General features: G+C 60.1%; 2 protein-coding genes and 1 pseudogene across 8 annotated transcripts; 2 read left to right on the plus strand and 1 right to left on the minus strand.

The window, feature by feature from the left end:
• Positions 1–140: 140 nt before the first annotated feature.
• Positions 141–5,445, minus strand: PLTP (phospholipid transfer protein). 6 transcript variants are annotated; one of them, XM_080627849.1, is made up of 16 exons: positions 4,933–5,020; positions 3,224–3,342; positions 2,984–3,083; positions 2,784–2,912; positions 2,528–2,683; positions 2,288–2,351; positions 2,114–2,177; positions 1,940–2,031; positions 1,650–1,826; positions 1,435–1,494; positions 1,190–1,351; positions 992–1,059; positions 872–914; positions 705–768; positions 554–630; positions 141–451 (listed from the first exon to the last, which is right to left on the minus strand). In XM_080627849.1, the coding sequence occupies exons 2-16, from the start codon at positions 3,333–3,335 to the stop codon at positions 311–313; spliced, it is 1,509 nt and encodes a 502-aa protein (XP_080483975.1). In that variant the 5' UTR covers positions 3,336–3,342; positions 4,933–5,020; the 3' UTR covers positions 141–310. The 6 variants fall into 6 exon arrangements, with proteins under 6 accessions (XP_080483975.1, XP_080483974.1, XP_080483973.1 ...); XM_080627848.1 differs by lacking the exon at positions 4,933–5,020 and adding an exon at positions 3,922–4,031; XM_080627847.1 differs by having other exon boundaries at positions 2,784–3,342; positions 4,933–5,445.
• A 164-nt stretch (positions 5,446–5,609) lies between these two features.
• Positions 5,610–18,161, plus strand: PCIF1 (phosphorylated CTD interacting factor 1). The gene is made up of 17 exons (XM_080627546.1): positions 5,610–5,741; positions 5,991–6,099; positions 8,704–8,842; positions 9,015–9,139; positions 10,163–10,300; positions 10,723–10,853; positions 11,092–11,246; positions 11,472–11,619; positions 11,819–11,902; positions 12,591–12,690; positions 12,906–13,068; positions 14,159–14,331; positions 14,763–14,849; positions 15,352–15,536; positions 15,960–16,053; positions 16,240–16,415; positions 17,158–18,161. Exons 3-17 carry the CDS (start codon positions 8,719–8,721, stop codon positions 17,399–17,401), a joined length of 2,127 nt encoding a protein of 708 aa, XP_080483672.1. The 5' UTR covers positions 5,610–5,741; positions 5,991–6,099; positions 8,704–8,718; the 3' UTR covers positions 17,402–18,161.
• A 2,300-nt stretch (positions 18,162–20,461) lies between these two features.
• LOC308226193 (E3 ubiquitin-protein ligase RNF182 pseudogene) lies at positions 20,462–21,727 on the plus strand (annotated as a pseudogene). The gene is made up of 2 exons: positions 20,462–20,618; positions 20,731–21,727. The product of its transcript is annotated as an E3 ubiquitin-protein ligase RNF182 pseudogene (transcript).
• Positions 21,728–24,886: the final 3,159 nt, after the last annotated feature.

Genomic DNA, 24,886 nt, shown 5'->3' on the forward strand with positions numbered 1-24,886 from the left:
AGTTGCTCTGAGCTCCTCTGCCACTGGTCTGTGGCTGCCTCCTTCCCCCCCTCTCCCCATGCACAACACAAGTACATCCTCCAAACATAGAGGCCACAGGGCTTGGAGTCACATGGTTTATTAGTGTGAGGAGCAGGGGAGCAGCAGGGGTTCCCAGAGCATCCGTCTCCACCTTGCTGCTACCCACCAGGGCTCGGGGCCCTGCAGGACGTGCCAGTGGGACTGGGGAAGCTGCTTCCTACCTACAGTCTACGGGTCCAGCCCGGGATCTGCCCTTGATCCGCAGTGAGGGAGTGAGTGTGGAGAAGCGCTAGAGCTGGGGGGGCTCCATGCTGGCTGCTGTGGGCTCTGAGCTGGGGCGGGCAGCGGCTGTGGGTGCTGGGCGGTATTTCTCAATCACCTCTCGCAGCTCTTTGGAGAAGTGGAGATCAGCTCCCACCGTGAGGAATCCCTGCAAAGGGGAGAGGATTAGCATGAGGCTGGGTGGGAACAGGCCCTGCCCCACAGGGCACAGTCCCTGCGCCCACCGCGGGGGCCCAGGCTGTCCTCGTACCGCATGGTTGGTTACCACCTCCTTGGTGAAGTCCATGCCTTCTGGCAGTGGGATCTGCACCCCCTTCTTGGTCCTCTCTGCAGGGAGGGAGAGGTGCAGTGAAGCCATGTCCAGCTGCCCCAGGCCCTGTGCGGGCAGCGCTGGTGCCTACCGTTAATGATGGGCATGATGGTCAACTGCAGCAGCGTCTTCAGAGGGGCCTGCAGCGAGAACAGCTGTGGGGAGAGGGGTCTGGGTGAGGCAGCAGCCCAGGCCCTGCACGGCCCTGGGGGGCTCGGGGAGTGTCCTGTGCCCTGGGCAGGGGCTGCAGAAGCTCACCGCGAGTGACTCCAGTGCTGACTGCTTGGAGTAGATGCGGAACCTGCGGGGGGAACCAGGTGTGAGCAGGGTGCAGGGGGGCACCATCCCGCAGCCTCCACTGCCCCGCACGGGCCCTACCGCCGCAGGTCCAGCTGCACGCGCAGCGCCTTCCCTTGCAGGTACACCCTGGCGCTCAGCTTTGTCTCCTGTGGAGGGAGGAGGGTGAACCGCAGCTCTGGGTGCTGCTCCCAGCCCTCCTGTCCCTCTGCTCTGGGACACCGCAGCCTTCCATGTGGGCTGGGAAACACTGTTTCATGCACAGGGATCTCCGCTCACCATGGCCATGCTGGAGAGCTGCACAGCCGGGCGGCCGGGTGGCACCATCGAGATGTTGAGGAAGGCAGAGACGGAGACGGAGGTGCCCGAGGGTTTGATGATGCAGCGGGGGGGAGCCGAGACCTGCAGCACCAGCCGCAGGGGCGCATCCACGGTGGGGCTCTGAGGAGGGGAGGTGAGCCACGGGCAGGGAGTGGGGCCGGGCTCTGCCCCGTGCCTCCCACCCAGCCACATGCTCCTCTCACCAGCATGAAGATGGTGCCAAAGAAGGTGGCTCTCAGCAGAACCTCTAGGTCCTTGGGCACCTGCAGGGAGGACAAACCCCCCAAGGCTGAGTGAGCAGTCGCTGTTGACCCAGCAAAGCTGTACCTTCATCTGCTGTGTGGGCAGAGCCCAGCCCGCCCTCCTGCCTGCCCGCAGGCAGCTGCCTGGTGTAATCGGGTGTCCTGCACTGCTTTACCTTCTCCCCCTGGAGCTCAATGGCCAGCACGCCCGCCTGGAAGTACGCGTGCATGGCCGAGTCGAAGAAGTACTCAGAGAAGGCAACATAGACCATGCGCTCGGTCTCCTTGATCACCGGCTCCACCGCGTGGTTCTCCAGCTCCTGGTTCTCTCTTACACGTGGAAAGAACATGCCCTAGGCCGAGAACAGGAGAGGTTTCTGTAGCTGTAGCACAGCCCAGGCTGCTCCACGGGGCCCAGCATGCAGCCAGCACAGCTGCTCTCGGCAGGGCAGGATCCAGCCTTCACCTTGAAATCCAGGTCGAGGGTGTCTGTGGAGACGGCCGGATCCCGCAGGAGGGAATAGTCAATCCCTATGTGCTCATCCACGTAGTTCCTCACTGCCGGGAGAACGTGCTGCTGTCACTGTGCCCGCGAGCAGCCCGATGCCCAGCTCTGGTCCCTTGCCCCAGCAACACTCACCTGGCACTGTGTCCAGCACGGAGTTGAGCAGCACCAGGCTGGCGTGCTCCAGTGACGGGCAGATCTGAAAGGCAAGGGGCTGGGCTAAGAGGTCTGGATGAGGACCTGGCCCTCCTGCTGCTGCAGGGCAGGGGAAGGCTGGGGTCCCCATTGCCTGTGTGCACTTAGCTGTACCTGCTGACTGAGGAGGAAGCGCATCCCTGTGACAATGAAGGTGCTCAGGAACTCATAGACCTTCCTGCGGGACACAACAGCAGCTCTGCAGCTGCCTGCCTTCCCCTGTGACTCCAGCTCCATGTGAGCACACAGCCCAGGAGGGGGGGGAAAGGGTGCAGAAGGGGAAGTCTGGGAGCTGGGCACAGGCAAAGCTGCTCTGGCAGAGGGACAGGGCTGCTGCAGTAGTGTCGGGTGTACCTGAGCGTGCCAGAGAAGCCTGCGTGCATCCTGGCAATGGAGGCATTGCAGGTGATGTTGGAGATCTTGAGGCGCCCAGCCTCGTCCTTGGCGAGCTGCAGCACTGTGTGGATGTGGACACCGTCCGCGGAGGCATTGATGGACCCGATGTCATAGCTGGAAGCAAGGAAAGCGGATGAGAGGAGCCCAAAGCACCCAGCGGGCATAGCCGGGGATGGGCTGGTGCCCGGGGCAGTGGGAACAGAAGGAAGCTCACAAGAACCAGTAGAGCAGCTGCCTGCGGAAGCGCAGGCTGATGGAGGCATTGTTGATGTTGAAGACGAGGTGCTGCTGCGGCTGGAAGTGCAGGTCTGACAACGCTAGCTGCAGGTCCATCACCTTGACCCTGCAAGGAGGGAACAGCGGGTGGGATGCACAGACGGGTGCAGGGAGCTGCGGGAAGCAGGCAGCACTCACTGACTGATGTTGTAGTGGAACTGTCCCTCCTTCCCATGCAGGTCTGACACTGTGATGTTCTGTAACTCCTGCTCCACGAAGCGCAACCCCTCCTGCTTCACTGCAAAGCAAAGGGAGCCCGGGCTGGCCACAGCCACACTGCATTCTCCCAGTAGCATCGCCCTTGTGTGTGCAGCACAGGCAGAGCCCAACCAGGGCTGTGTCCCAACCTCCCTCTGCCCAGGGCCTGGGGCCTCTTACCCAGGTCCAGCCCCTTCGAGGTGATCCGGATCTTGCAGCCGGGTGGGCTGTGTGAGGCGGTGACCAGCCAGGGCAGGAGGAAGAGGAGGAGGAGGTGGCTGCCGGCAGCCATCTCGTACCTGAAGCAGAACAGAGGGTCAGCACGGGCGGGCTGCAGTGACACACCGGGGCACCGGCCCCGCTGGGAGGAACACGGCCGGTGCCTGATCTGCTCAGAGCCCCAGAGCAGGGCACGGCCCAAGGAGCACCCGCAGCTCCTGCTGCTGTCCAGACCCCATCACCTGAGCCCCCAGAGAGAAGCAGCCCGCAAGAGGCAGAGCCCTCACCCGGGCCGCTGCGCACGAGCCCCTGCATGGACCCCGCGGGATCTCACGTGCTCTGGGAGCAGTCGGCTCCTGCAGCCCCAGCAGCGTCCAGCCCTGAACACCCTCAGTCCCGCAGAGCAAGGCACAGGCTGCGAGCTGCTGCTGCAGGGAGCCCGGGCAGCCCCATAGCCTCCCCTCCCCAGCCCTGCCGCGGGGATGTGCTAGGGCCCGGGGGCTGGGCTGAGCAGCAGCAACAGGCAGAGCTCCTGCAAGACTGGGGGACGCTCTGGGGCTCCCCCCTCCATTGCCCCCCAGTTCTCACAGGGCGAGTGTGGGGACCCTCCTGCAGGGCCCGGGGAGCACGGCACAACCCGGCTCGGTTCGGGTACTTACAGCGGGGCTTGCCCTCGGCTCCCCTGGCGGGGGGAAGCTGGATCACGTGAAGGGACGGAGGGAAAGCACCAGCAGCTCCAGGAGTTTCTTCAGCGCCGGCTGCGGTTCTGCCTTTATAGAGCCCACCCGCGGCCACTCCTTGCGAGCCCACAGCTGGGAGGAGACACCGGGACGGGGAGGATGCGGGTGCCAGGCTCGCTGCCTGCCAGCGCGGGCAGAGAAAAAGCCGGGGCAGGGACATCGCTGCGGGCACAGCCCCCGCGGTGCACATGGGGACTGAGGGGTCCGTTAGTCGGGGCAGCTCCCCCGGCTGCTTCTCCTAGTGCCAATTTCCCCCCAGCCGCCCTCTGCCAGCTCTGGCTCCGGGCTGGGGCCAAGCTCAGGTTCTGGGGTGCCGATGCAGGCTGGTTCATGCCCATCTGCGAAGTGAGCCCCAGGCAGAGAAGCCGCCGATGCTGCCCAGTGCAGCAGCCACTGCCCGAGCCCCTCGGGGCTGCAGGATTTGCTGCCGGCGGCCTGGCAGGTCCCAGCGCTCATGGCACCATGATGGGCACTGCTGAAGCTGCCTAGGAGCGCCCAGGCTGCTGTCCTGCTCCCTCCCCTCCGGCAAGCATCCAGCACAGAGCGTATGAGAGCTGCCCCTGCCCTCATAGCCCCTTCCTCTACCCTCCGAACCTGCTGTTCCCCCTCAGGCAGGGGTCAGTCTGATAACCCTCTGTGCCCCGGGGTTATCTGTGCTGTGGGGCAGCAGAGCTGCGCCGCGGGCTCGCACCCAACACAGGGAGGCTCTGGAGAGACTTATTGCTTACACAGCACTTATCCCCCCACAACTGCTTCGCCAGCATTAACTCCTGCATTGACCCCAGTGCTCCGGGAGCAAAGGGCAAGACCTGTGGGAGAGGGAGCGGTGCGGCTGCTGCCGGGGAGCCCGTGGAAAGCGGGACAGCTCAGAGGGAACGGGCAGGACAGGGCCCCGCAGTGGAGGTGACAGCCCCACGGCTGGGCACATACCACAGCGGGCCCGGACTGAGGGCAGCCCCACCGAGCCGCCAGCACTGACGAGTCCCAGCGGGAGGGAGTGTTGCCGAGGGCCGGTGGAGGGGCACCGCCGGTACTCAGTTGCAGCCGCACAGCGCATCTCGGGCCCGGACACACCCCGGTATCGCCAGCACCGCAGCCGGTCTGTACCCGATTGCGGCCAGGCTAACGCTGTCCTGGCGGGGATGTGCGTTCACACGCGTGCGGCTCCCGCTGCGGTTACCGGGACAAGCCACGCCCGGGCCCGGCGGGAGGCGGAAACCCCGCCACGGGCCCCGCTGAGCTACTGCCGCCGCCGGCCCCGCCTCGGCGCCGCCGCCTCTTCAAAGGCGCTTTCTCGGCGGCCGCGCCCGGCCTGTGTAGGGACCCGCCCGCGGCGGCAGGGCCAAGCCGAGCTGAGCCGGGCAGGGCCGGGCCACAGCGACAGCGGCAGGCCCAAAATAGCGGCGGCGCGGCCCTGCCCGGGGCGTGCCCGGCCGCACACACCCAAGATGGCCCCTCGGCCGCCGCGCCACCTCCGCGCATGCGCTCCCCCCCGGCCCGAGCGCGGGCTCAGTTGTGCGCAGGCGCCCTGGCTGCTGGCCGGTGCGCGGCGGGCAGCGCGCATGTGCTGGGCGGTGGCCGAGCGGCGGCACCTGCGCAGTGCCGCAGGGGGGCGGCCCCGCGCCTGCGCACCGCCGGCCCGCTGTCCCGGCGCAAGATGGCGGCGGCGGGACGGGCGAGGCGGAGGTGGGGTGGGTGTCGCGGCGCCCGGTGTCCGCAGCCCCCGGCAGTACGCACAGGTGAGCGGCGCGCCCGCGGCTGCTCGCGAGCAAGGGAGGGGCGGACGGCGGCGGCGGGCGGGCGGGCGGTGGAAGGAGGCGGCGCAAGGAGGCGCCGCAGGCCCGCGGCCGCCATCTTAGAGCGCAGTCGCTGCCGCCGCCGCCGCGTCTGCCCTGGCCGCGTCGGGTCCGCGATCCCGCCGCCGCGCGTGCGCGCGAGCGCCCGGAGGCTCCTCCCCGCGGCGCTGTAACGGCCTCCTGTCTCCGCAGCGGCCCCCGTGGGCCCGGCGCGGGAAGCCCCGCTATGAGGATGCGGCCCCGGCGCGCCAGCGGCCAGCACGGAGCGACGGCCACGCGTCCCGCCAGGCAGCCCGCCACCGTAAGTACTCGTGGGGCCGCCCGCCTCCGCCCCGCTTACACCGTACCCCCGGACTCTTCCCGTCCAGCCTGCAGAGTTGTCGCCGCCGCCGCTTCCACTCCGCACTCGCTCGGCCCCGGCCTCCTTGGCTGCCTGCCGGTCCCGGCCCGCCGCGCCGAGGAGCTCCATCCCGTGTACCGCCGGCGGGAGTGCAGCCTCGGGCGCTGCCGGGCAGCACACGCTTGCTTCCCTGCCCGCGGCTAGCGCGGTCCCTGGCCCCCGGCGTGCTCGCCACACGTGTCCGTGCCGCCTTGGGAGCGGAGCCCCACTCGGCCCTTGTCCCGCCCGAGCTCAGGATCTGGCTCTCGGGGACGGGACAGGTACCGACGGAGGGAGGCGGTGGCCTGGCCTCCAGCCTCCCGGAGCGGCTCTGGGATGAGGGAGAAGCTTTGCTGTGCCCCGGGGGCTGTCGCTGCTCTCCTTTGTCTGCGTTTGCCGTTGTCTTGTGTAAAATCCTGCTTCAGTGAAATGGAAACAAACAACGACCCTGTTCATTGTACTTTGCTTTGTGTCTCCTTCCACCTTGCTGTGGTGTCTGGTTGTGTTGCTGCTCCTAGGTTGTAAGCTCTCTGGGCAGGGAGAGTGTTGTCTGTGAAGTACTGTATGCACCATGGTGTATAAAAACAACCATATTCACCATAAAATGCTGGATTATTCTGGATCCCTTTCACTGTCTGAAGTCCCAACGCTAGTTGCATAAAAGTCAGGATTCCCATCAGTTTGCTTTTCACTTTACCCATACCTTAAGGGTACTTAGGTTCAGTACTCATCAAACCTGATCAAGTGATAAAGCTTCTTGTCTACTTCCACCATCCTGGTTTATCCAGAAATAGGAGAAGACAGAGACAGGGACGGACCCCTGCCTGTCAGTGTTTTTGAGTACCAGCAGGTTGCTGCAGCTGGTGTGTGCTGGCCAGTGCAGGAGGATCTTGATAGCCAGCACTGTCACATCTTAACATTCACTGAGAGGTCTGATCCCATCAGTATGTACCGGTTCCTTGCAAGTTGTTCTCTATGTACCGTGCAGGACATGTGAGCACCTGTGTGTGCTTCAGTTTGAGCAAGGGCTGAGCACAGCTTGGGAGGACTCCGTGCCTGCAGTAGTCCCCATCCACCCCTGCGGCCCTTGGCCAGCAGCTGAGGGGCTGGGGCTCAGGAGCAAGCGTGAGCTGCAGCCACTGCCCAGTGCTGGCTGAGCCCACTGCACATCCTGACCTGCACTGGAACTGTGTGACAGACCCTCTTCCCTGTGGGCTTGGTCATTGTCACCTGCCTGATTGTGAGCAGAGACCGAAGCTCCTGGTTCCTGCAGTGTCCCAGACCTTTTCCTGCTCACCCGTGCTGGAAGGATGGAAACATCTTCCAAGGCGCTGAAAGGGGTCAAGTTCCTCAGCCCTGGCCTGCATTACGCCAGTTCCCCAAGTGGTACTGCAAGCACCCCAGCTAGTGCCTGCTAACTCGGGGATCCTTTTGGCGCTCACCATTGTGCTCCTCTGACAGAGCCAGCAGGTTTTATGGGCAGGAAGGGGAGCAAAGGTGAATAAATGCAGGTAACTTGGCCTGCAGACCAAACAAGGGGGTTACTTATGAGATGATCTAAAGCGAGTGTACAGCTGGGGCTGCTGGGGTGTTCAGTTAGAAACACTTCTGGGTACAAGATTGTGCTGCTGCAGCCCTGACTTCAGTGTTGTGCAGTGTGTCCCCAGAGGCCTGAGTCGAATTAAGTAACAGAGGCAACAGTAATTATTTAAAATACCTCATTTTCCCGGGTCTTTGCCACTGTATTTCATGCTGTGGGGAGGAGCAGGCTGCAGTGCTGTTAGAGAAACCTCCCCAGGGGAGGAATGGTGAGTAAGAGGAGAAGCCTGGCTCTTTCTCTCTAGCTGGCAACATTACATTATGATTTAGGGGAGCTTGATTGTCTCACCAGAGCTTCTTCTGCATAACTGTTGTTATGCAAATGAAAAAGTACCAAAGGCTAAACCTGCCTGAGGCCTTGCAGCTAGTCTGGGACACGCTGAGGAAAAGAGGCCAGGAGGTCCTGACCCCTGCCTGTGGTTCTCTCAACCACAGGAGCTGTTATTAGTGAAGCACTAGGGCTATTTTATACAGCAGAAGTTGTTTAACAAGAGCCGTTTGGTTAAATTATGTGCACTTCTTTGTGTGTAGATGGTTTAAACTGCCTCCAAGTGTAACAGGTCAGATTTGGCTGTGATGTGAGTGTGGCAGAGGTGGTACGTGTTCACAGAGGAGTGGATTTATGTTTTGTGCTCTCAGTGCTGCCCTATGGGCCAGGCACTGTGCTCTCAGTAGGGCTTTAGCTGGGAAAAGAGTATTTTGAATGCTGGCCTTAAGAGCTCCCTACCTGGCACCACATAGAGCTCAGCATTCCTCACAGCTAGTTGTGTGTGGGACAACAGATATTACTGAGGACTTAGGTGCTGTGTGTACTCATTCAAACCCTGTTTTATTGGCAGAACGAACTTGCAGTGCTATAGCTGAATGAAACAAGTGCATCTGGGATCTCTCCTGCTGTAACATGGGTTTTGTATCTGTGTTTTCTAGTGTGGTTGCTGAGAAATGGCCAATGAGAATCACAGAAGCCCTGCGGAGGAAGCGTCTCTCATGAGTCACTCACCCGGCACTTCCAACCAGAACCAGCCTAGCTCCCCTAAACCTCTGCGACTGGTGCAGGACCTGCCAGGTACAGCTCTGCTTTAGGAGGGCTCAGCACGGAGTTCTCAAGGCCCTGGAGCAGGGGGAGAGTGAAGGAAGGCTGCTGCGGGAGAAGCTGGAGTGCTGCGTGTGTCAGGGCTGTGACAGTAGTGGGGCTGCTGTGGAGGATGCTGCTCTCCTGACTCTCGCTGTATTCGCAGATGAGCTGGTGCAGGCTGGCTGGGAGAAGTGCTGGAGCAAGCGGGAGAATCGCCCTTACTACTTCAATCGCTTCACTAACCAGTCTCTGTGGGAAATGCCTGTCCTGGGGCAGCACGACGTCATTGTAAGTGCACACTCTTCTCGAGGGGCTGTGCTGATGGTGGGATGTTCTGCAGGGGCAGGTGCCATGGTCTTGTGGATTTCAGATTGCACACATGGGAGGGTCACACTGCCTCCAGAACTCCTTGTGAAGTCCATCGTGTGGCTTGATTCCAATGAAATGTTCTTCCTCCTGGTGCACGCTTGGGTGGTGCTGTTCCAGTGTAGTGCACTGCTCAAAGAACACTTACCCTGGGGGAGCTCTGATGTGTTTTTCTCAACTAAGTCATAAAAAAAGCATACAGCACAGGTCTAGAAGGGAATTTTTTAGCTTCCTTCAGGTGTGAGCATTGGTGTTCTTCTGTCCATCTGTGTCAGGCTAGGGCAGTGAAATGGGAAGTTAAGGGCTTATTGTCTTTGTCTGGGACTCAGGTGTGTCCTGGGTTCAGCAATAGCAGTCATTTTTCTTCTTCTTAGGAGCTGGTGCAGTGGTGTGTTTTTGACTTTCAGCTTGGGAACAGTGCTGATAACACTGATGTTTTTAGTTGTTGCTCAGTAATGTTTACTCTGACCAAGGACTTTCTGAGTCTCATGCTCTGCAAGGGAGGGGAGGGAAAGCTGGGAGGAAGCAGAGATTGGACACCTGACCCAAACTAACCAAAGGGGTATTCCATACCACAGCACGTCATGCCCAGTATATAAACTGGGGGCAGTTACCCAGAAGGACTAGATCACTGCTTGGGTCGGGCTGGGTATTGGTCAGTGGGTGGTGAGCAGATGTATTTTCTTCCCTTGTTGTTTCTCGTATCATTATTGTTACTGGTGGCAGCAGCAGTGGTTTGGGTTATACCTTAGTTACTGGACTGTTCTTATCTCAACCCGTGGGAGTTACATTCTTTCCGTTCTCCTCCCCATCCCTTTGGGAGTGGGGGGAGGAAGAAGCAGGGGAGTGAGCAAGCGGCTGCATGGTTCTGAGTTACTGGCGGGGCTAAACCACAACAATTCTTTGTGACGCTAACATATGCTATTGTTGTTTGGGTGCTCATAGTCGGACCCTCTGGGACTGAACGCGGCTCCGATGCCACTGGAAGGTGGGATGATAGATACCTCTGTGGAGAGCAAGCAGAGGAAGAGGAGATTCTCTGAGGAGGTTCCACCGAGCGGCAACAGTATGAAAAAGCCCAAGGTGGGTCTGGTGCTGTGAAACAAGTAAGCTTAAGGACATTGTTCCAGCTCAAACTTAGGGAGTCTGAAACTTGCGTCTGGGTTTTGAGCTGTGCAGGGTCAGGCCACCCTGGTGTAGCTCAGCTGATACTCAGAAAGTAGAAGAGCAGAAGCAGACTCAGGTCCTGCCAAGTTGTCATTTCTCTCCTATGGCCATGGGAGCTGGCAGATCACAGACTGGGACTGAGAAGCAGCTGGGACATCACAGACTGGGACTGAAGCAGGGTGACTTGCACATCCATGTTAACGTGCACCAGAACAGGCAGAATGTGCTGTAGCAGTTCGGGGGTATCCCAAGTGCTGCTTAGCAGGACCATTGGCTGCATCAGTTGCTTCCCCTTTACCTGTTTCTGTGGGGCAGTAATTCATCTTTTATACCCCCAGGCTGACGTCCCAGGGAACCCAGCTGCTCAGCCAGTCCCCAGTTCTCCCAGTATTCCAGGAACCTCTGTTCTGAAGGCATGGTGTGTTTCACCTGAAGATAAACAGCAGGCAGCTCTCTTACGACCAACTGAGTGAGTTGTCTCCATTTGTTTTCTGTCATTTTCTTGGTGGTAGATCAGACGCCTGGTTTTCCAGACATCTTTGAAGAAGAACCTGAGGGATGTAACACCCCCTATATCATTGCAAGGAGCCTGAATAGTTCAGTTTCTTGGCTGGTCAGACAGTCCAAGGAAGCATCTTTAGAAGTAATATTTGATAATTAATGAGGCCATGATCTGGCCACCCTGATGGCATTTTCTTCTCCCATAGAGTGTATTGGGACCTGGATATTCAGACAAATGCAGTGATTAAGCAGAGGGCACCATCTGAAGTGCTTTCTCCACACCCTGAGGTGGAGCTGCTTCGATCCCAGCTCATTCTCAAGCTGCGGCAACATTACCGTGAGCTCTGCCAGCAGCGAGAAGGTGGGTTCCTGTTGGCTCCCCTTGTCACCTCAATCTGCAGTACAGAGGTGGTCTGCCTTTTGGTTTGTCTGTCTTGTCCTGTAATTTCCTTTTGTGGTGGTTTTACTCTCTGTGACATTGTTGGTTATATACTTAACAGGCAGAATTCCAGTGTCATGATCCTTACCAGAGCTTTTGGGCACACGTTTGTCATGTTGATTAGACCCTTTTCCTGTGTTTCTTAAGGGATTGACCCCCCAAGGGAGTCCTTTAATCGCTGGATGTTGGAGAGGAAGGTGGTTGACAAAGGGACAGATCCTCTTTTACCCAGTGACTGTGAGCCAGTAGTGTCTCCTTCCATGTTCAGAGAGATCATGAATGACATTCCCATAAGGTACTGTTCAGAGCAGGGCACCTTGCTGGCATGGCTTTGGGTAGGTCTGGTCCAGTGATTTATTTATCTGCCTTGGTTTTGTGCTCTTGTGTTTTACTTTGGGGATGAAGCGGGGTGCTGGGGATGTCAGTCCAGGGAACTGGACCTGGCCTCTGTGGCAGCTGTGGAACTGATGCATCTGAATTTAAACTCACCTCAGGTTGTCCAGAATCAAGTTCCGGGAGGAGGCCAAGAGACTGCTCTTCAAGTACGCCGAGGCTGCAAAGCGGCTGATTGAGTCCAGGTGGGACATCCTCTTACGTTGCTGCCATGCTCAAAGGAGGAAGGAAAGTTACAGGGACTTTAGAAGGAGCTGCTGCATCCCATTATTCAGCATTGGTCATAATCTTACTGAGGAGAAGTAAGGTTAGGAACATACAGAAGAAAACCGGTACTGCTGGAGGCATCTCTTGATAGAATGTTGGGAAGCTGAGTGAATGCAGAGACAAGTGAGAATCTCTGAAATGCTGGACATGGAATGTCCTCTGCCATTTATCCCTGAGAAAAAACTGAGTGCTCAAGCACTCACTGCTGTTGAAGAGAAGCAAGCTTAGAGTAGTATTTTATTACACCGTGTGGGATTTCTCTGACAAATTCTGCCACAGGGCAGAGTTGAGGAAGATGAAGCTGCTGGGGAAATGGAAGGCTTGTTAATGGGGTGGTTTTCTCAGAGCCACAAGCTATGAGCTGCAGCTGCATTTGAAAATGAGAGGCAGGATCAAAACGAGTCATGTCCAAGATAAATGCTTTCTCTGCCTCTCATGTGCAGAGGGCAGTAGGCAGCTGCACTGTCCTTTGGCAGTCCCTGGTTGTGCAGATGTCTGGAAGCACTTTCCAGAGGAGACCTGGAGGGAGCATTAGCAGAGCTGTGGTGGTGGATGGATTCTGTTGCCCTGCAGCTGTGGGTTAACTTCTTCTCCCATTTCGAGCAGGAGTGCTTCGCCAGACAGCAGGAAGGTGGTGAAGTGGAACGTGGAGGACACCTTCAGCTGGCTGCGACGGGACCATTCTGCCTCTAAGGAGGACTACATGGTCAGTATCCCTCTGTGTGAGCAGCTGAGCACAGGGAGCCTGGGAAAGGATGGGAAAGCCACTGGAAAAGCCTTTATCTGACATGTTGGGGATGGATGAAGGTCCTTCTGGAGAAGGCTGCGGCTGCTTTCCTTTACTCTGTGATTTGGGAGCACTGGAGGCTCCGCATCCCTCTGGTGGGATGTGTGAGGGCCTCTGGTTCTCTGGTTCTTCAGGACCGCCTGGAGCACTTACGCAAGCAGTGTGGGCCCCACGTGTCTGCTGCAGCAAAGGACTCTGTTGAAGGCATCTGCAGTAAGATTTACTACATATCCCTTGAGTACGTCAAGCGGATCCGGGAGAAGAATCTTGCCATACTCAAAGAGAACAATATATCTGGTACGCAGTCAGCTCTGAGGAGCTATCAGGCTACTGCACCACAGCACAAACATCCTCTGGCTTGGCCCCACTCCAGCAGCATTATGTGCTGGGGGGTGGCTGCTCTGAGACCACGGGGCTGAGTTTCATAGTCAGGAATAGCCAGTCCAGTGTAGGTCTTAGCTGGCACTCACACTGTGAGTGCAGAGGCAAAGTGCCTTCCATCAGGTGCTGTGGCCAGCTCTAATATCAAGTATCATGATTTATCAGGATGAAGCAGCTTGTTAGGAGCTGACCCCAGTGCACAGGGTGTCAGTTTGTTGCTGTGGATCATACCTTTTTGCTGTACTTCTGCATGAATTCCTGGGGGCAGCTGACAATCCCTTTCCTCCACAGCATTCTTCCTTTCTTGGCAGGTCTTTTCTTTGTTCTTTCTTCCTAGTTTATGTCTCTACTTCTGCCTCTGTCACCTTTTGCTTCTTACATGGTTCCTGCTGCTTTAATCACTGCAGTTCCATAGTCCTTTTCCTTTTTGAGCCCTACCTCTCCTCAGATTCCCTTCAGATCCCAGTGTGTGCCTTTGGCTGCTCTTGTTTTTGCTGCTTTTCTTCCCACCTGATTAAATCCCTCATTCCTCCTAACTAATCTTTCCCATGAGCTCTCTTTTTCCCAGCTGAAGCTGCCGCCCATGATGGGTAACCACAAGGTAGCAGGAAGATTCCTTTGCCTCCTGTGCTTGACAACCTGGGAATATTTATTGTGGTTTGGATGAGTTTGGGGCAAACTGAAATAATAAGCGTAGCAACAAGGGGGGTGTTTTACTTGTCTGAATGTGCCTCACGATGCTGGGGTGGTTGTGTGCAGCCTACAGGTCTGTCTTAGAGATGGATCCTTTCTGTGCTCTGGCAGTGGGTGATAGAATTAATTTGGGGAATCACCTCAGAACCTAGGTAACTGCTTATGAGATCTGTGAAGGATCACCATGTGCTTCTGGGGGGACCACTCTGCTCTTTAGCCCTGTTCCTGTCACTGCATGTTTGGAGGTAAAGGGAAGATCTGTCCCAGATGTCCTTGGATTCTAATAGGCTGCCTTTCTCTTTATGGTCTGTAGCTGAGGTGGAAGCTCCCGAGGTCCAGGACAGGCTGGTCTACTGCTACCCAGTGAGACTGGCCATCCCCTCCCCACCGCTCCCCAGCGTGGAGATGCACATGGAGAACAACGTGGCGTGTGTGCGGTACAAGGGGGAGATGGTCAAAGTGAGCCGCAACTACTTCAGCAAACTGGTATGTGCTGAGCCCTGGAGCCTGTGTCCCCCTGTCCCGTGAGGGGAGGGATGGTGTCGGGGGTTGGGGGGCTGCTGGACACTGCCCTGATCACAGCAGAAATGACGACAGCTGCTCCCACCTTAGTCAGGGTCAGGCTCCTGCTGGGAATAGCCACAGGGTGATGTGTGTGTGTGCTTTGGACACAAACTGTGCTGCAAGAATGGCCATGCCTGCAGTGAGGCAGCTCTTGCTGAGACACTGGCTGGTGGGTACGTTCATGCTAGTCAAGAGCTTGTGGTTCACTCAGTGGGAAGAGCAGATGTGCTGACAGCCTCCATGCAGAGCCCCCCCTGCTCCTGCTGCTGCTGAGCATTCCTCTCCAAGGCATGTTTGTGTGCTCTTGTCTGTGCTCATTCTGTTTGTGGTTAATGCTGGGCTTTCTCTTGCAGTGGCTTCTGTACCGGTACAGTTGCATTGATGACTCTAGCTTTGAAAAGTTCCTGCCCCGGGTTTGGTGCCTTCTCCGTCGATACCAGGTGCTGTCTCATCGCAGCTGTATATCAGAAAGCCTCACTAATAGTGAGAAACTTTGTCTGTGCTCTGAGATCGGCCCGCAGCTCCAGGAGCCTGATGCAAAAGAGGGTTTAAACTGGGTCTGTGGTCTGCTCCCTGCGTTTGGAGATAGGACTGTGGTCAGGGGAGCAGTTGTGATCTTGACAGGAGATCTCAGTGGGAGTAGAGATAATTATTTATGAGAGAAACCTTCAGTAGTTGTGGACTCTGAGGCCCAGGTGAAGGTTCCTGGGGGATATGTGTGAACATTGACACTTGGTTTGTGGGGCCTGAGTTGGATGAAATATCTAAAGAGCGTTCTTGGGTACATGCAGGGGACCTACACGAATTTGAGAAAGGACGAGGGGGCCCTGCGTACCTAGAGGAGTGGGTGCATGGACGTGTGGCCTTGGGTCCGTGGTCAGTGAAGGGAGCAGCAGGAACAGCGAGTGCAGGCACGGCTCACCCAGGGTTTGCTCTCCTCAGATGATGTTTGGTGTGAATCTGTATGAAGGAACTGGTCTGCAGGGGTCACTTCCCGTGCACGTCTTCGAAGCCCTCCACAAGCTCTTTGGAGTGAGTTTTGAATGCTTTGCCTCGCCCCTGAATTGCTATTTTAAACAGTACTGTTCGGCCTTCTTGGATACAGACGGGTATTTTGGATCCAGGGGGTGAGTCCACGTTTGGTGCTGTGTTTCTGTGTGGATGCGGGGCTGGTTCTGTGGTGTCTGCTCAGGAGGGTCTGTGGCTTCAGGGCTGCAGAAGGGCAGTGAGTGGGCACAGACTGGCTGTGAAGTGTTGGCCTGGCTAAAGGCCTCTGATCCTGGGGTGATGCAGTTTGTGGGTGTGCCAGTACTTGTCCCTGTTCTGGAGATTGGAGACTCGGGCCCTCAATCAGCTTAGATCACCAGTCACCTGCAGTCAGGGACTGGTGGAGTGTGTTCCCAGGGACCAGCACCACTGGTCAGACTTTGCACTGCCAGGGATTTGGGCTTTCCAAGAGTATGACTGCCTTTCCTGAGGAAACACGCTTTTTAAGGTATGAAAGTTAGAATTGCAGCCTCTTTGACAGGGATCTTTGCCTTTTCCTCCAGCCCGTGCCTGGATTTTTTTCCTGTAAGTGGCTCTTTCGAGGTAAATCCTCCGTTCTGTGAGGAGCTGATGAATGCCATGGTCTCTCACTTTGAGGTATGTCTGCTCATGTCTGGAGCTGCATCTGTTCTGTCCTCCCCACTGCTCCTGCAGCCTCACAGCAGGGCTGTGATGCGGGAGGTGAAGGAGGGTGACTGCCACAGCACTGCTCTAGAAGCAGAACTGTTTCCTGTCCATCATTGCTCTGCCAGCACTGAGACTGTTCATTTTCTCGTTGAATAGAAACTGCTGGAGAGCTCCACTGAGCCTCTGTCCTTCATCGTCTTCATCCCCGAGTGGCGGGACCCTCCTACAACAGCCCTGATCCGCATGGAGCAGAGCAAGTTCAAGCGGCACCAGCTCAGCCTCCCAGCCTTTGACCACGAATACCGCAGCGGGTCCCAACACGTCTGCAAAAAGTAGGCCTTTTCCTGGGATCCTTCTGGGAATGTGAATCTGAGCCATGTGACAGAAATGGCCTAAGTTGAAATCAGTGGGAATAGGGAGCAGGCAAGGACAAGGGCAGGGCTCACCCCCACGTGTGAATTTTGTGTTGGTTTCATGACTGCTGAGGTATTTTCCCACAAAAGGCTTGTGAGTGGTGTCTTCCTTGGCACAAGTGCAGCCTGATCAGGTCCTACTAGGGGTGCTGTGGGGATTGGCTCTGGTCCAGCACCAGCCAGATCTGGGGAGTAGCTGAGCAGCAGTTTCTGGGCTTCCAGATGCTGCAGTGTTCAGAGTCACTTGGGGGAAGCAGAGCCAGGGGCAGGTGGAATCTCGGTGCTCAGTGGAGCAAGTTGGCTGTTGGTCTGCTGCTGAAGAAACAAGTTCAGGCAGCAGCTTGTTTAAGCAACAGTGCTCATACTCTGAAGTTCTATGTACCTGGTTAAGACTGACACCTTAGCATGACAAGTCTCCTTCTGCAGGGACAGTGATGTCCCCGCACATGCTGTTAGAGAGCAGCGTGACTGTGCAGCATCAACTCAGAAGTGCCTGATAACTGCATTCTGCCCACTCTTGTGCTCAGGGTAATGAGAGAATCAGCAAGAGAGGATATCCTTGTCCTGGATGTGGCACAGGAAGAGGAGGGCAGGTGCTGGGCAGTGGGTCTGGATGTATTCTGAGTTGAAGATGCTGAGTGCCTGTTGTCTTCTCTTCCAGAGAGGAGATGTACTACAAGTCTGTGCACAACACGGCCATCCTCTTCCTGCAAAACAGCGCGGGCTTTGCCAAGTGGGAGCCCACCCCGGAGCGGCTGCAGGAGCTCGTTGCAGCCTACAAGCATTCGGGCCGGACCCTCAGCTCCTCCTCCTCCTCATCTTCCTCCTCCTCCTCCTCCATAGTGGACAAAGAGCGGGAGCTGGGCCGAGAGCAAAGCAGCAGCCGGGAGACTAATCCCAACTAAGGCGCGAGGTGGGAGGCAGAGGGGAGTGCGTTGGCCCTGATGGCAGCGGGGCAGTGACAGACTCTGCCTGCGCAGCACCGGCCGCAGGGGACTCCTGCGCAGCAGCTCCGCGGCACCCGCTTCCCCCCGCGAACTGCACAGTGCCCGCGCACCGCGGGAGGGGAGGCACCGGGAGCCAGCGCGGCACAGAGGAGCCGCCGCGGCGCCGAGGGAAGGGGCAGCCGCACGCAGGGGCAGAAGGACGGCGGGATGGACGGACAGATGAACAGAGGGACGGGCAGGAAGCGCGAGTGCTCGGCACCGGCACCGTGGCTGGAGGGGCCCTGGCAGCACCCACAGCCCAGCGCCGGCAGGACAGTGACGGGCAGAGCCCAGGGGCTCCTGCGGCCGGGGTGGCACCAGTGCAGCTCCGTGTCCATAGTGTAAATAGTTGTGTCCGTGGTGCCGCAGCTCGCGGGGCTGCTCCCATCGCATCCGTGTTTCTTTCCCTTGTGTGAGTCCCGTGTTCGCCGACGCTGTGTACCGTATAGGGGAGGAGCGGAGCAGAGGAGTTCCTTTGGTGTGTAAAGTCTTTGCAGCTGTTTTGTAGTCGTCGTGGTTTTTATGCAGAGCCTCTGGGCTTTATTTAACCTCCTTGGGTTTTGTTTTGTAAGGATTAATTTAACACCGCTAACCATTTTATTACTTTTATCAAGAAGAGCAAAGTCTATTTTTGATTTCTGTTTCCTAGTTCTTAGGAACATTAAAAACCAGCATTACAGCTCTGCGCCTTTCCTTCTGTCAGCCCAGGGCTGTGCTCACCCCGTGCCCTCCCTCTGGCTGAAAGGTAGAAAAACGCTGGGGTTTCTCAGATCCGTCTGACCCGTTCTATGCTGCCCATCCCAATGGCAGGTTTATCCCAATGACTGCTGTGAGCCTCTAAAGCCCCCCAACTGCTGCCACGATGAAGGCTTGGCTCTCCCTGCCCTGACTCAGGGAGCAGCTGTGGTCACGCTCAGCCTCTTCAGCGCAGAACCAGCCCGTGTCCCCTTGTGCCGTCTCGGCTCTTGGTGCTTCGGGAGCCCTTTGTCCTGGTCAGGGAGGTCCAGGCTGAGCCTCATGGCACAAAGCAGCCACTGGTGCTGTGCCAAGAGCCGGCCTGGGCACCCTGCAGGGGGACCTTGATGGCCATGGTGAGAGGGGAGGTTCCAGGGGTGAATGCACCTGATTTCCCCCTTGGATTCTGCTTCAGCTCCTACGTTTGATCTCACCGTGTCCTGGCTGTTGGGTTAAGGAGCCGTCGCTACCACCAATCTCTCCTGGCCTGAGGCTGTGAGGACGATTCTGGGGGTTAACAACCGTGGTCATTCCTGGGGTTCCTGAATTTCCTGCAATCCTGTGGACAGGGCAGGAAGAGCCCGGCTCCAAGCACCACCTGTTCCTAGCGTCCCAGCAGCTCTCCAGGGATGATTTCCATGACAAGGAGATCATTGACACTGTCTGGCCCTGGGGAGGGCTGGGAGTCCTTGTGCTGAAAGCTGCAGCTTTGGAAACCTTTTTTTGCCTGTTACTCATTATTTTGAGCCGAGGCAGCTGGTTCCTCAAGCGCAGGTGAGCAGAGACACGGGCCCTGGGGAGAGTCAGCAAGTTCTCCCTGGGGGTCTGTCCCCAGGTGTTGGCCCATTGCCTTGTTAAGTACTTCGTTGCTGAGGTCTCAGTGGAGGTGTGAGTGATCAATGGCCAGGGAGCCCTGTGTTTTACCTTCCAGGACATCTCATTTATCCCGGCAAAGAGAACAGAAGGGAGAACCATGGGGGTTTTGTGGGTGCTGCCATCCCTGGAGCTTCCCTTGAACAAGTGGAGGGGATGAGTCCTGAGGAGGAGCACCCCAGGACCCAGTCGGGTCTGTACAAGGGGCTGCAGGGATGGGGGCAGCCAGAGGCACAGCTGGGAACGCTGGGGCGCATGGGCAGGACTGGGGGAATGAGCCCGGCGCTCTCAGTAGCTGGACCTTGTCCCAGGCCCTGGTTATCCCCAGCTCGCTCAGACGCTGCCAAACCCTGGCAGTGTGAACTGAGGGGCTCCTCCGGGCAGCTCCAGTGCCAGCGGCTGCTCTGGGGTGGGCAGAGCTGAGCTCGTCAGGGCTTGGACATTAATTACAGGGCAGCTCATGGAGCTCAGGACAAACCCTTCATTTCCTTGTCCAGCGGCACAGAGGCCCTGTCCCGCACCCGGGGGCTGAGGGCAGTGGGTGAGTGACCCATCCCCGGTGAGGGCTGGAGCCCCCCTGCACATCCAGGCTCTGGCGTGTTCGGGTCCATGCGTGGGGTCCCTGGGTCGCTGCTGCTCTCATTGGGTGTTTGCTGCCCTCCTCCTGCAGGGCAGCGCTGGGAGCGGGGTTTGTCCTGCCCGGGCTGGGGGGGCTCTGACGGCTGCTGCCTATCGAGGCTCCTGGAAACACCCCTGTGAGGGCTGCAGCCGGGGGGTGTTGGCACTGGCTAGGGTAGGGATGTGCTTGGCTGTGTCCAGCCTGAATCTGGGAAGTGCTGCAGCCCCCGTGTGCCCCCAGCCCTGGCTCCGGGGATGCAGGGGTGGAGTGAGGGGCCCGGGCACACACTGGCAGGGGCGAGCCTTTCTCTGCACCCCAGAACCTGCTTTGTGAGGTGCTGCTGGGAGCGGGGACGGGTGTGCGGGCCCTCCCCAGGGGTACTTCATGCCCGGGGCTGAGCAGGAGCCGCCGTTCCCAGGCCAGGGAAGGGCAGGGGCTGTGCCAGTGCTGGGGCTGCCTCAGGACCCTGCTCTGTGGCCGTGTTGTCTCCAGGGCCGGGGGCTGCAGGGTCCCCACTGCCGGCATCCCCAGGCAGGGAAGGAGCATCCTCAGGGCTGCCCACGAGCAAAGGGGCAGCAAAGCTGCACTGATCCCCCGGTACTGACCCGCTGCAGCCCAGAAGGGGCCCGGGGGAGCCCCCTGCCCCAGCTGTGCCCCACGATGTGCGTGAGCCCGACCCGAGCTCTGCACAGCACCGGCTCCGGCCGAGCATCCTCCGCCCGCTCCCCGTTGCCAGGCCAACGCCGCGTTGGATGCCGGCAGCCCCTGCGCCAGGGCCTCCGCAGCGTGGCGGGCAGCAGCCCCACACCTCCCCATGGGGTGCCCGCTGCCGCCGGCCCCCCGCCTGCCTCCGCGACGGACACCGACCCACGGCTGCGTCCCCCCCCGGAGCCCCGGCGCACACCGCAGGTACGTGGGGTGCTGGGGGGGTGAAGGGCAGGGCGGTCCCTGCAGTCGGCAAAGCCCGCGTCCAAGCCCCAAGAACCTGCACACATGGGGAGGGACAAGCATCCGGGCCCAGGGCTCTCACCCGGCAGCCGGTGCCGGTGCCTCCCTCCCAGTCAGACACCGAGGCAGGGATGCGGCTGAGCCTCCGCGCTGGCAGCAGCACCCAGTGCCTGCATCTAGGCTGTGCCAGACCTGGGAGGGGGCTGCTGCTGGTGCCGGTGCCGCACACCCCTGGGGCTGAGCAGGACCCTGCCAATGGGGCCAGCCGGGAACCGGCCCTGGGAGCTCAGAGTGGGTCCCCTCTGTCCCCAGCCCGGGCAGCCCCCGGCCCGCCCCCCGGGAGCATGGCGCAGCGGGACGGCGAGCCCGGCCCTCGGACGACGGCGTTGGCGGCCGCCGAGCTGGAGTGCAAGATCTGCTACAGCCACTACGACGCCCGCTCCCGCAGGCCCAAGGTGCTCGGCTGCGGCCACCGCCTCTGTGCCAGGTGCCTGCGCAAGATGGTGCCGCCGGGGGACGCATCCCCCCAGCAGCTCCGCTGCCCCTTCTGCCGCCAGCACAGCCCCGTGCCCGGTGGGGACGTGCAGCGGCTGCGGGACGATGGCGAGGCACTGGCGCTGCTGACGGGCTGTGAGCGGGACAAGCAGCGGGGGCCTCCCCGCTCCCCCGAGGTCCTGCTCTGCCCCAGCGTGCTGGAGCCTGCGCCCAGCCCCGAGTGCCTCGTGGTCACCATCTTGGAGGTGCCGGGGGACGTGTCGCCGCCCGAGGGGCTGGGCAGGCTGGAGGTGGTGCGGTTGTACCGCCCGGCCAGCCTGGGCACGCTGCCCTGCCGCGGCCCCGGCCACAAGTGCCGCTCCTGGGGGTGGCGAGCCGTCCCCCGCTTCATCCTGGGCGTCCTCTGCCTGCTCTACTTCAGCTCCCTGCCCTTCGGCATCTACCTCCTGCTCATCGAGCACCACAGTCTGGGCATCATCCTCGTCAGCCTCGTGCCCTGCACCCTCCTGCTCTGCATCATCTACAGCCTCTGCCAGTGTCTGTGCCGCGAGGTCTTTGGGTTCCCCCACTCCTGACCCTGTCTGCTGAGCTCCGTGCCGCACTGGGGAGGTTTTGGGCACCTTGGAGTGTTGTCCCTTGGAGATGGGTGTTCCTGCCCCACGGCTGACCCACAGCCTGGAGGTCTGCCTGGACCATGGGGAGATGCTCAGTGCCTGCTGCTGCCCCTCGCAGAGCAGCGCAGGCTTCTGCAGGAGCTCGGTGCAGCCCACGAGCGTTCAGACCAGAGCCTTGACTCTCGGCATCCTCCACAGCAGAGCGGGACCTGGGCTGAGCGCGAAGTGGCCGCCAGGAGGGGAATCGCAGCCGCCGGGTAGAGCCCGTTTCCAGCTCTCTGGCACATTAAACACCGTGGTGCAGCTCTGCCCTGTCTCTGCCTCCCTGGAGTCCTGCTCCCTTCTCCTCTCCCTGCCTGGCTCCCCTCGCCCCTTTGCACCCCGGGGCTATGCAGAGCCGCCTGCCACAACCCGGCCCCTGAACAGGGGCCTGAGCCCGGTCCTGGCAGCCGATGTCCTGGTCAGTGCCCCCCCGTGTGATGCCTCCCACATCCCCATCAATGCTTGTCTGTATATCCCTGCGCTGTGACTGCAGGAATGGCCACCCTCAGCCCTGCGCCCCGAACGTGTGCCCACCCCATGTGTGGCCCTGGGCAAAGGGAAGCCCGAGCAGCTCATGTCAGGATCTGCCCAGCTCCCTGGGAACTGTACCAGTGGAGATGCCCCCATCCCGCCAGCATCCCCATCATCATCCCCACCAGCAGCCCTGAATCCTTACTGGCACTCAGCGTCCCCATCGCAGACAGGCAGCACCAAGACGCCCAGGACAGTGACATGTATTTGTTAGCTCTCCGTGTCCCACACCACCCGCTCTGCTCAGCCGGGCAGCTGCCGGGGCCTGTGTCCCTGTGTCCTGCCCTGCTCAGCCCCGGGGCTGTCCCCTCCCCGCGGCCGTAGCCCCGGCGCCTATCGGGCCCCTATGCCTGCTCCAGCACCCGCGGGGGACACTGGCTCTCGCTGGGTGCCAGCATCGCCACCACGCTCCAAATCTTGGGTTTTGGGGGCTCATTGCCCTGGCCAGGGCCCGGCCCCCCCTCGGGGCTGCCCCCGCCGCCCTCCTGCGCAGGGCTGGGGCAGGGGCCGGGGCCGGGGGTTGCTTCCGGGCACCCCTCGCTCTCGCTGTCGTCTCCGTCGGAGGCTCCGCGCGGGGCCCAGCTCCCCTTGTTCTCCTTCTTGAGACGCCGGCGCGCGTTGGCGAACCAGGTGGAGACCTGGGTGAGGCTCATCCTGCTGACCACGGCCAGCATCACTTTCTCGCCCCTGCTGGGGTAGGGGTTCCGGGGGTGCCGCGCCAGCCACGCCTTCAGCGCCCCGGTGCTCTCCCGCGCCGCTGCCGCCTTCGCCCGCCCTGGCTCCGCCGACAGCCCCAGCGGCACCTCCATGGCCGGATGGACCTGAGGGGCAGAGGGTGTCGGGGCAGGACGGGGCTGGGGCACGGGCCCTCCGCCAGGCTCTGCGTGCCCCAAAGTGCCGGGGGGTGCAGCTCCCCAGCCCCAACCGCCCCACACAGCCCCGGCCCGGTGCTGGGGGCAGGGGGAGTCCCACTTCCCGGTTCCCCCCGAGCGGCACTTACCAGGGGTGCCAGGAGGGTCAGGGGGGGTGGCAGGAGGCTGTAGCTGGCCAGCACAGGGCAGGGGCAGGTCAGTAGAGCTTGGGGGGGTCCCCGCAGGGCCTCCCATGGTCCCCCGCAGCCACCCAGCTCTCGGCCTGGGCTCCCCTCGCCCCGAGGTGCTGCCATGGTGCAGGGAGAGGAGCCGGGGAGCTGCTCTGGGGTGTTTTATAGCTGCCGGGGTCCGTGGTGACTGACAGCTGATTAGGGGGTATTAGCACCCACGGGAGCAGCCGCAGGGATCTGGGGCAGCCGATACAACCCCCCCGGCCAGGGACTGGCAGGGAGCAGTCTCCCCCTGGCCGTCACCAGCCAGGATGTGTCCAGAGGTCCCCCAACCCTGCGTGGCCCCAGAGCAGCCCCCAGGGATGGGGTGCATGGGACTCTTGAGCCCCACAGACACCCATGGCCATGGGGACACACGTGGGACGTGGCACACTGTGGTTCTACTGCAGTGCCGAGGGCTGTAAGTGCCCGTCCTTGCACCAGCTCTGACCTGCCCTGAGCAGGGGTCGGCAGAGCCCCCTACATTATGGCAGGATGGGGGCTTGTGCACGGTGTGGGTGCTGCCCTGGAGCCCACATCTCCTCTGTCCTGGTTGGGTCCCCACCCAGCCCCAGTGCTGCCAGGCCGGCTGCCCAGGAGCAAAGGGGCACCACAGCCCCTTTGGGGACCCTTTTGTGGGGGGGACACCCCTTGGTGTTCCTGCCTGCAAGAGGGGGCAGCAAGCAGGGCAGTGGTGGGCAGGCAGGGCACAGGCAGGGAGCCGGCAGGGCAGATGTGGGCAGCAGTGCAAGGGGCCCTGGAAGCCTGCGACCCTCTGAGCCATCGGCTCCTGCCGCTGTGCCCCCCCTGCTAAGACCGGGATTATCCCACAGGTTGTATCCGTCATTAAATACCGATAATAACGCTCTCAGGATATTAAATATGTAACAAACCCGCTTAGCGCTGGCGGGACGGAAAGGGGAAGGTCACTGCTGCTGCGGAGCCCTGCCACATTCCTGGCCTCCCTGCAGGCCTCAGCTGATAGTACAAGGTCCCAGGGCCAAGGTGCCAGTACCGAGGGGCCCCAAGCCCCCGCCACGGCTTCAGCCAGAGCCCCAGCAGACCCGGAGCTCCCCACGTGTGGCAGCTGGGTGCTCTATCCCGTCCATCCCATCCCCATCTCAGCTGGTCCTGTGCTCTTGGCAGCCACAGCCATGGAAGCCACCAGGCAGGCAGGACAGGACCAGTCCTGGCTGTGGCCCCACAGCGGCTCCGTAACCTTGTCCCCACAGGACTCCTCCATCCCTGATCAGCGCCAGCGGCCGAGGATCCGATTTATTAGATAATGGGGCTGTAATCTAGGGAATGCAGCAGTGGACCTTAACCCTGCTCGGCACAGCTGGAGAGGGAAGCCCGGCCAGGCAGGCACAGGGAGTAGGCACAGCTGCCTCGCACTGAAGTTGGGTGGCTCTGGACCTTTTTCCCCTCTGCGGATAATCAGTTTAATGCAAGAGCACCCAACGAAA

Source organism: Psittacula echo (genome assembly GCF_963264785.1).
Source record: "Psittacula echo genome assembly, chromosome: 12".
Lineage (NCBI taxonomy): Eukaryota > Metazoa > Chordata > Aves > Psittaciformes > Psittacidae > Psittacula > Psittacula echo.

Coding starts and splice junctions, on each gene's coding strand:
- PLTP (XM_080627846.1), bottom strand. CDS start 4,192: ATGTGCACCGCGGGGGCTGTGCCCGCAGCGATGTCCCTGCCCCGGCTT. Junction 2,352..2,527: donor GGCTTCTCTGGCACGCTCAG/GTACACCCGACA, acceptor TGTGTCCCGCAG/GAAGGTCTATGAGTTCCTGA. Junction 2,178..2,287: donor GCTTCCTCCTCAGTCAGCAG/GTACAGCTAAGT, acceptor CTTGCCTTTCAG/ATCTGCCCGTCACTGGAGCA.
- PCIF1 (XM_080627546.1), top strand. CDS start 8,719: ATGGCCAATGAGAATCACAGAAGCCCTGCGGAGGAAGCGTCTCTCATG. Junction 10,301..10,722: donor ACAGTATGAAAAAGCCCAAG/GTGGGTCTGGTG, acceptor TTATACCCCCAG/GCTGACGTCCCAGGGAACCC. Junction 11,620..11,818: donor ATGAATGACATTCCCATAAG/GTACTGTTCAGA, acceptor AACTCACCTCAG/GTTGTCCAGAATCAAGTTCC.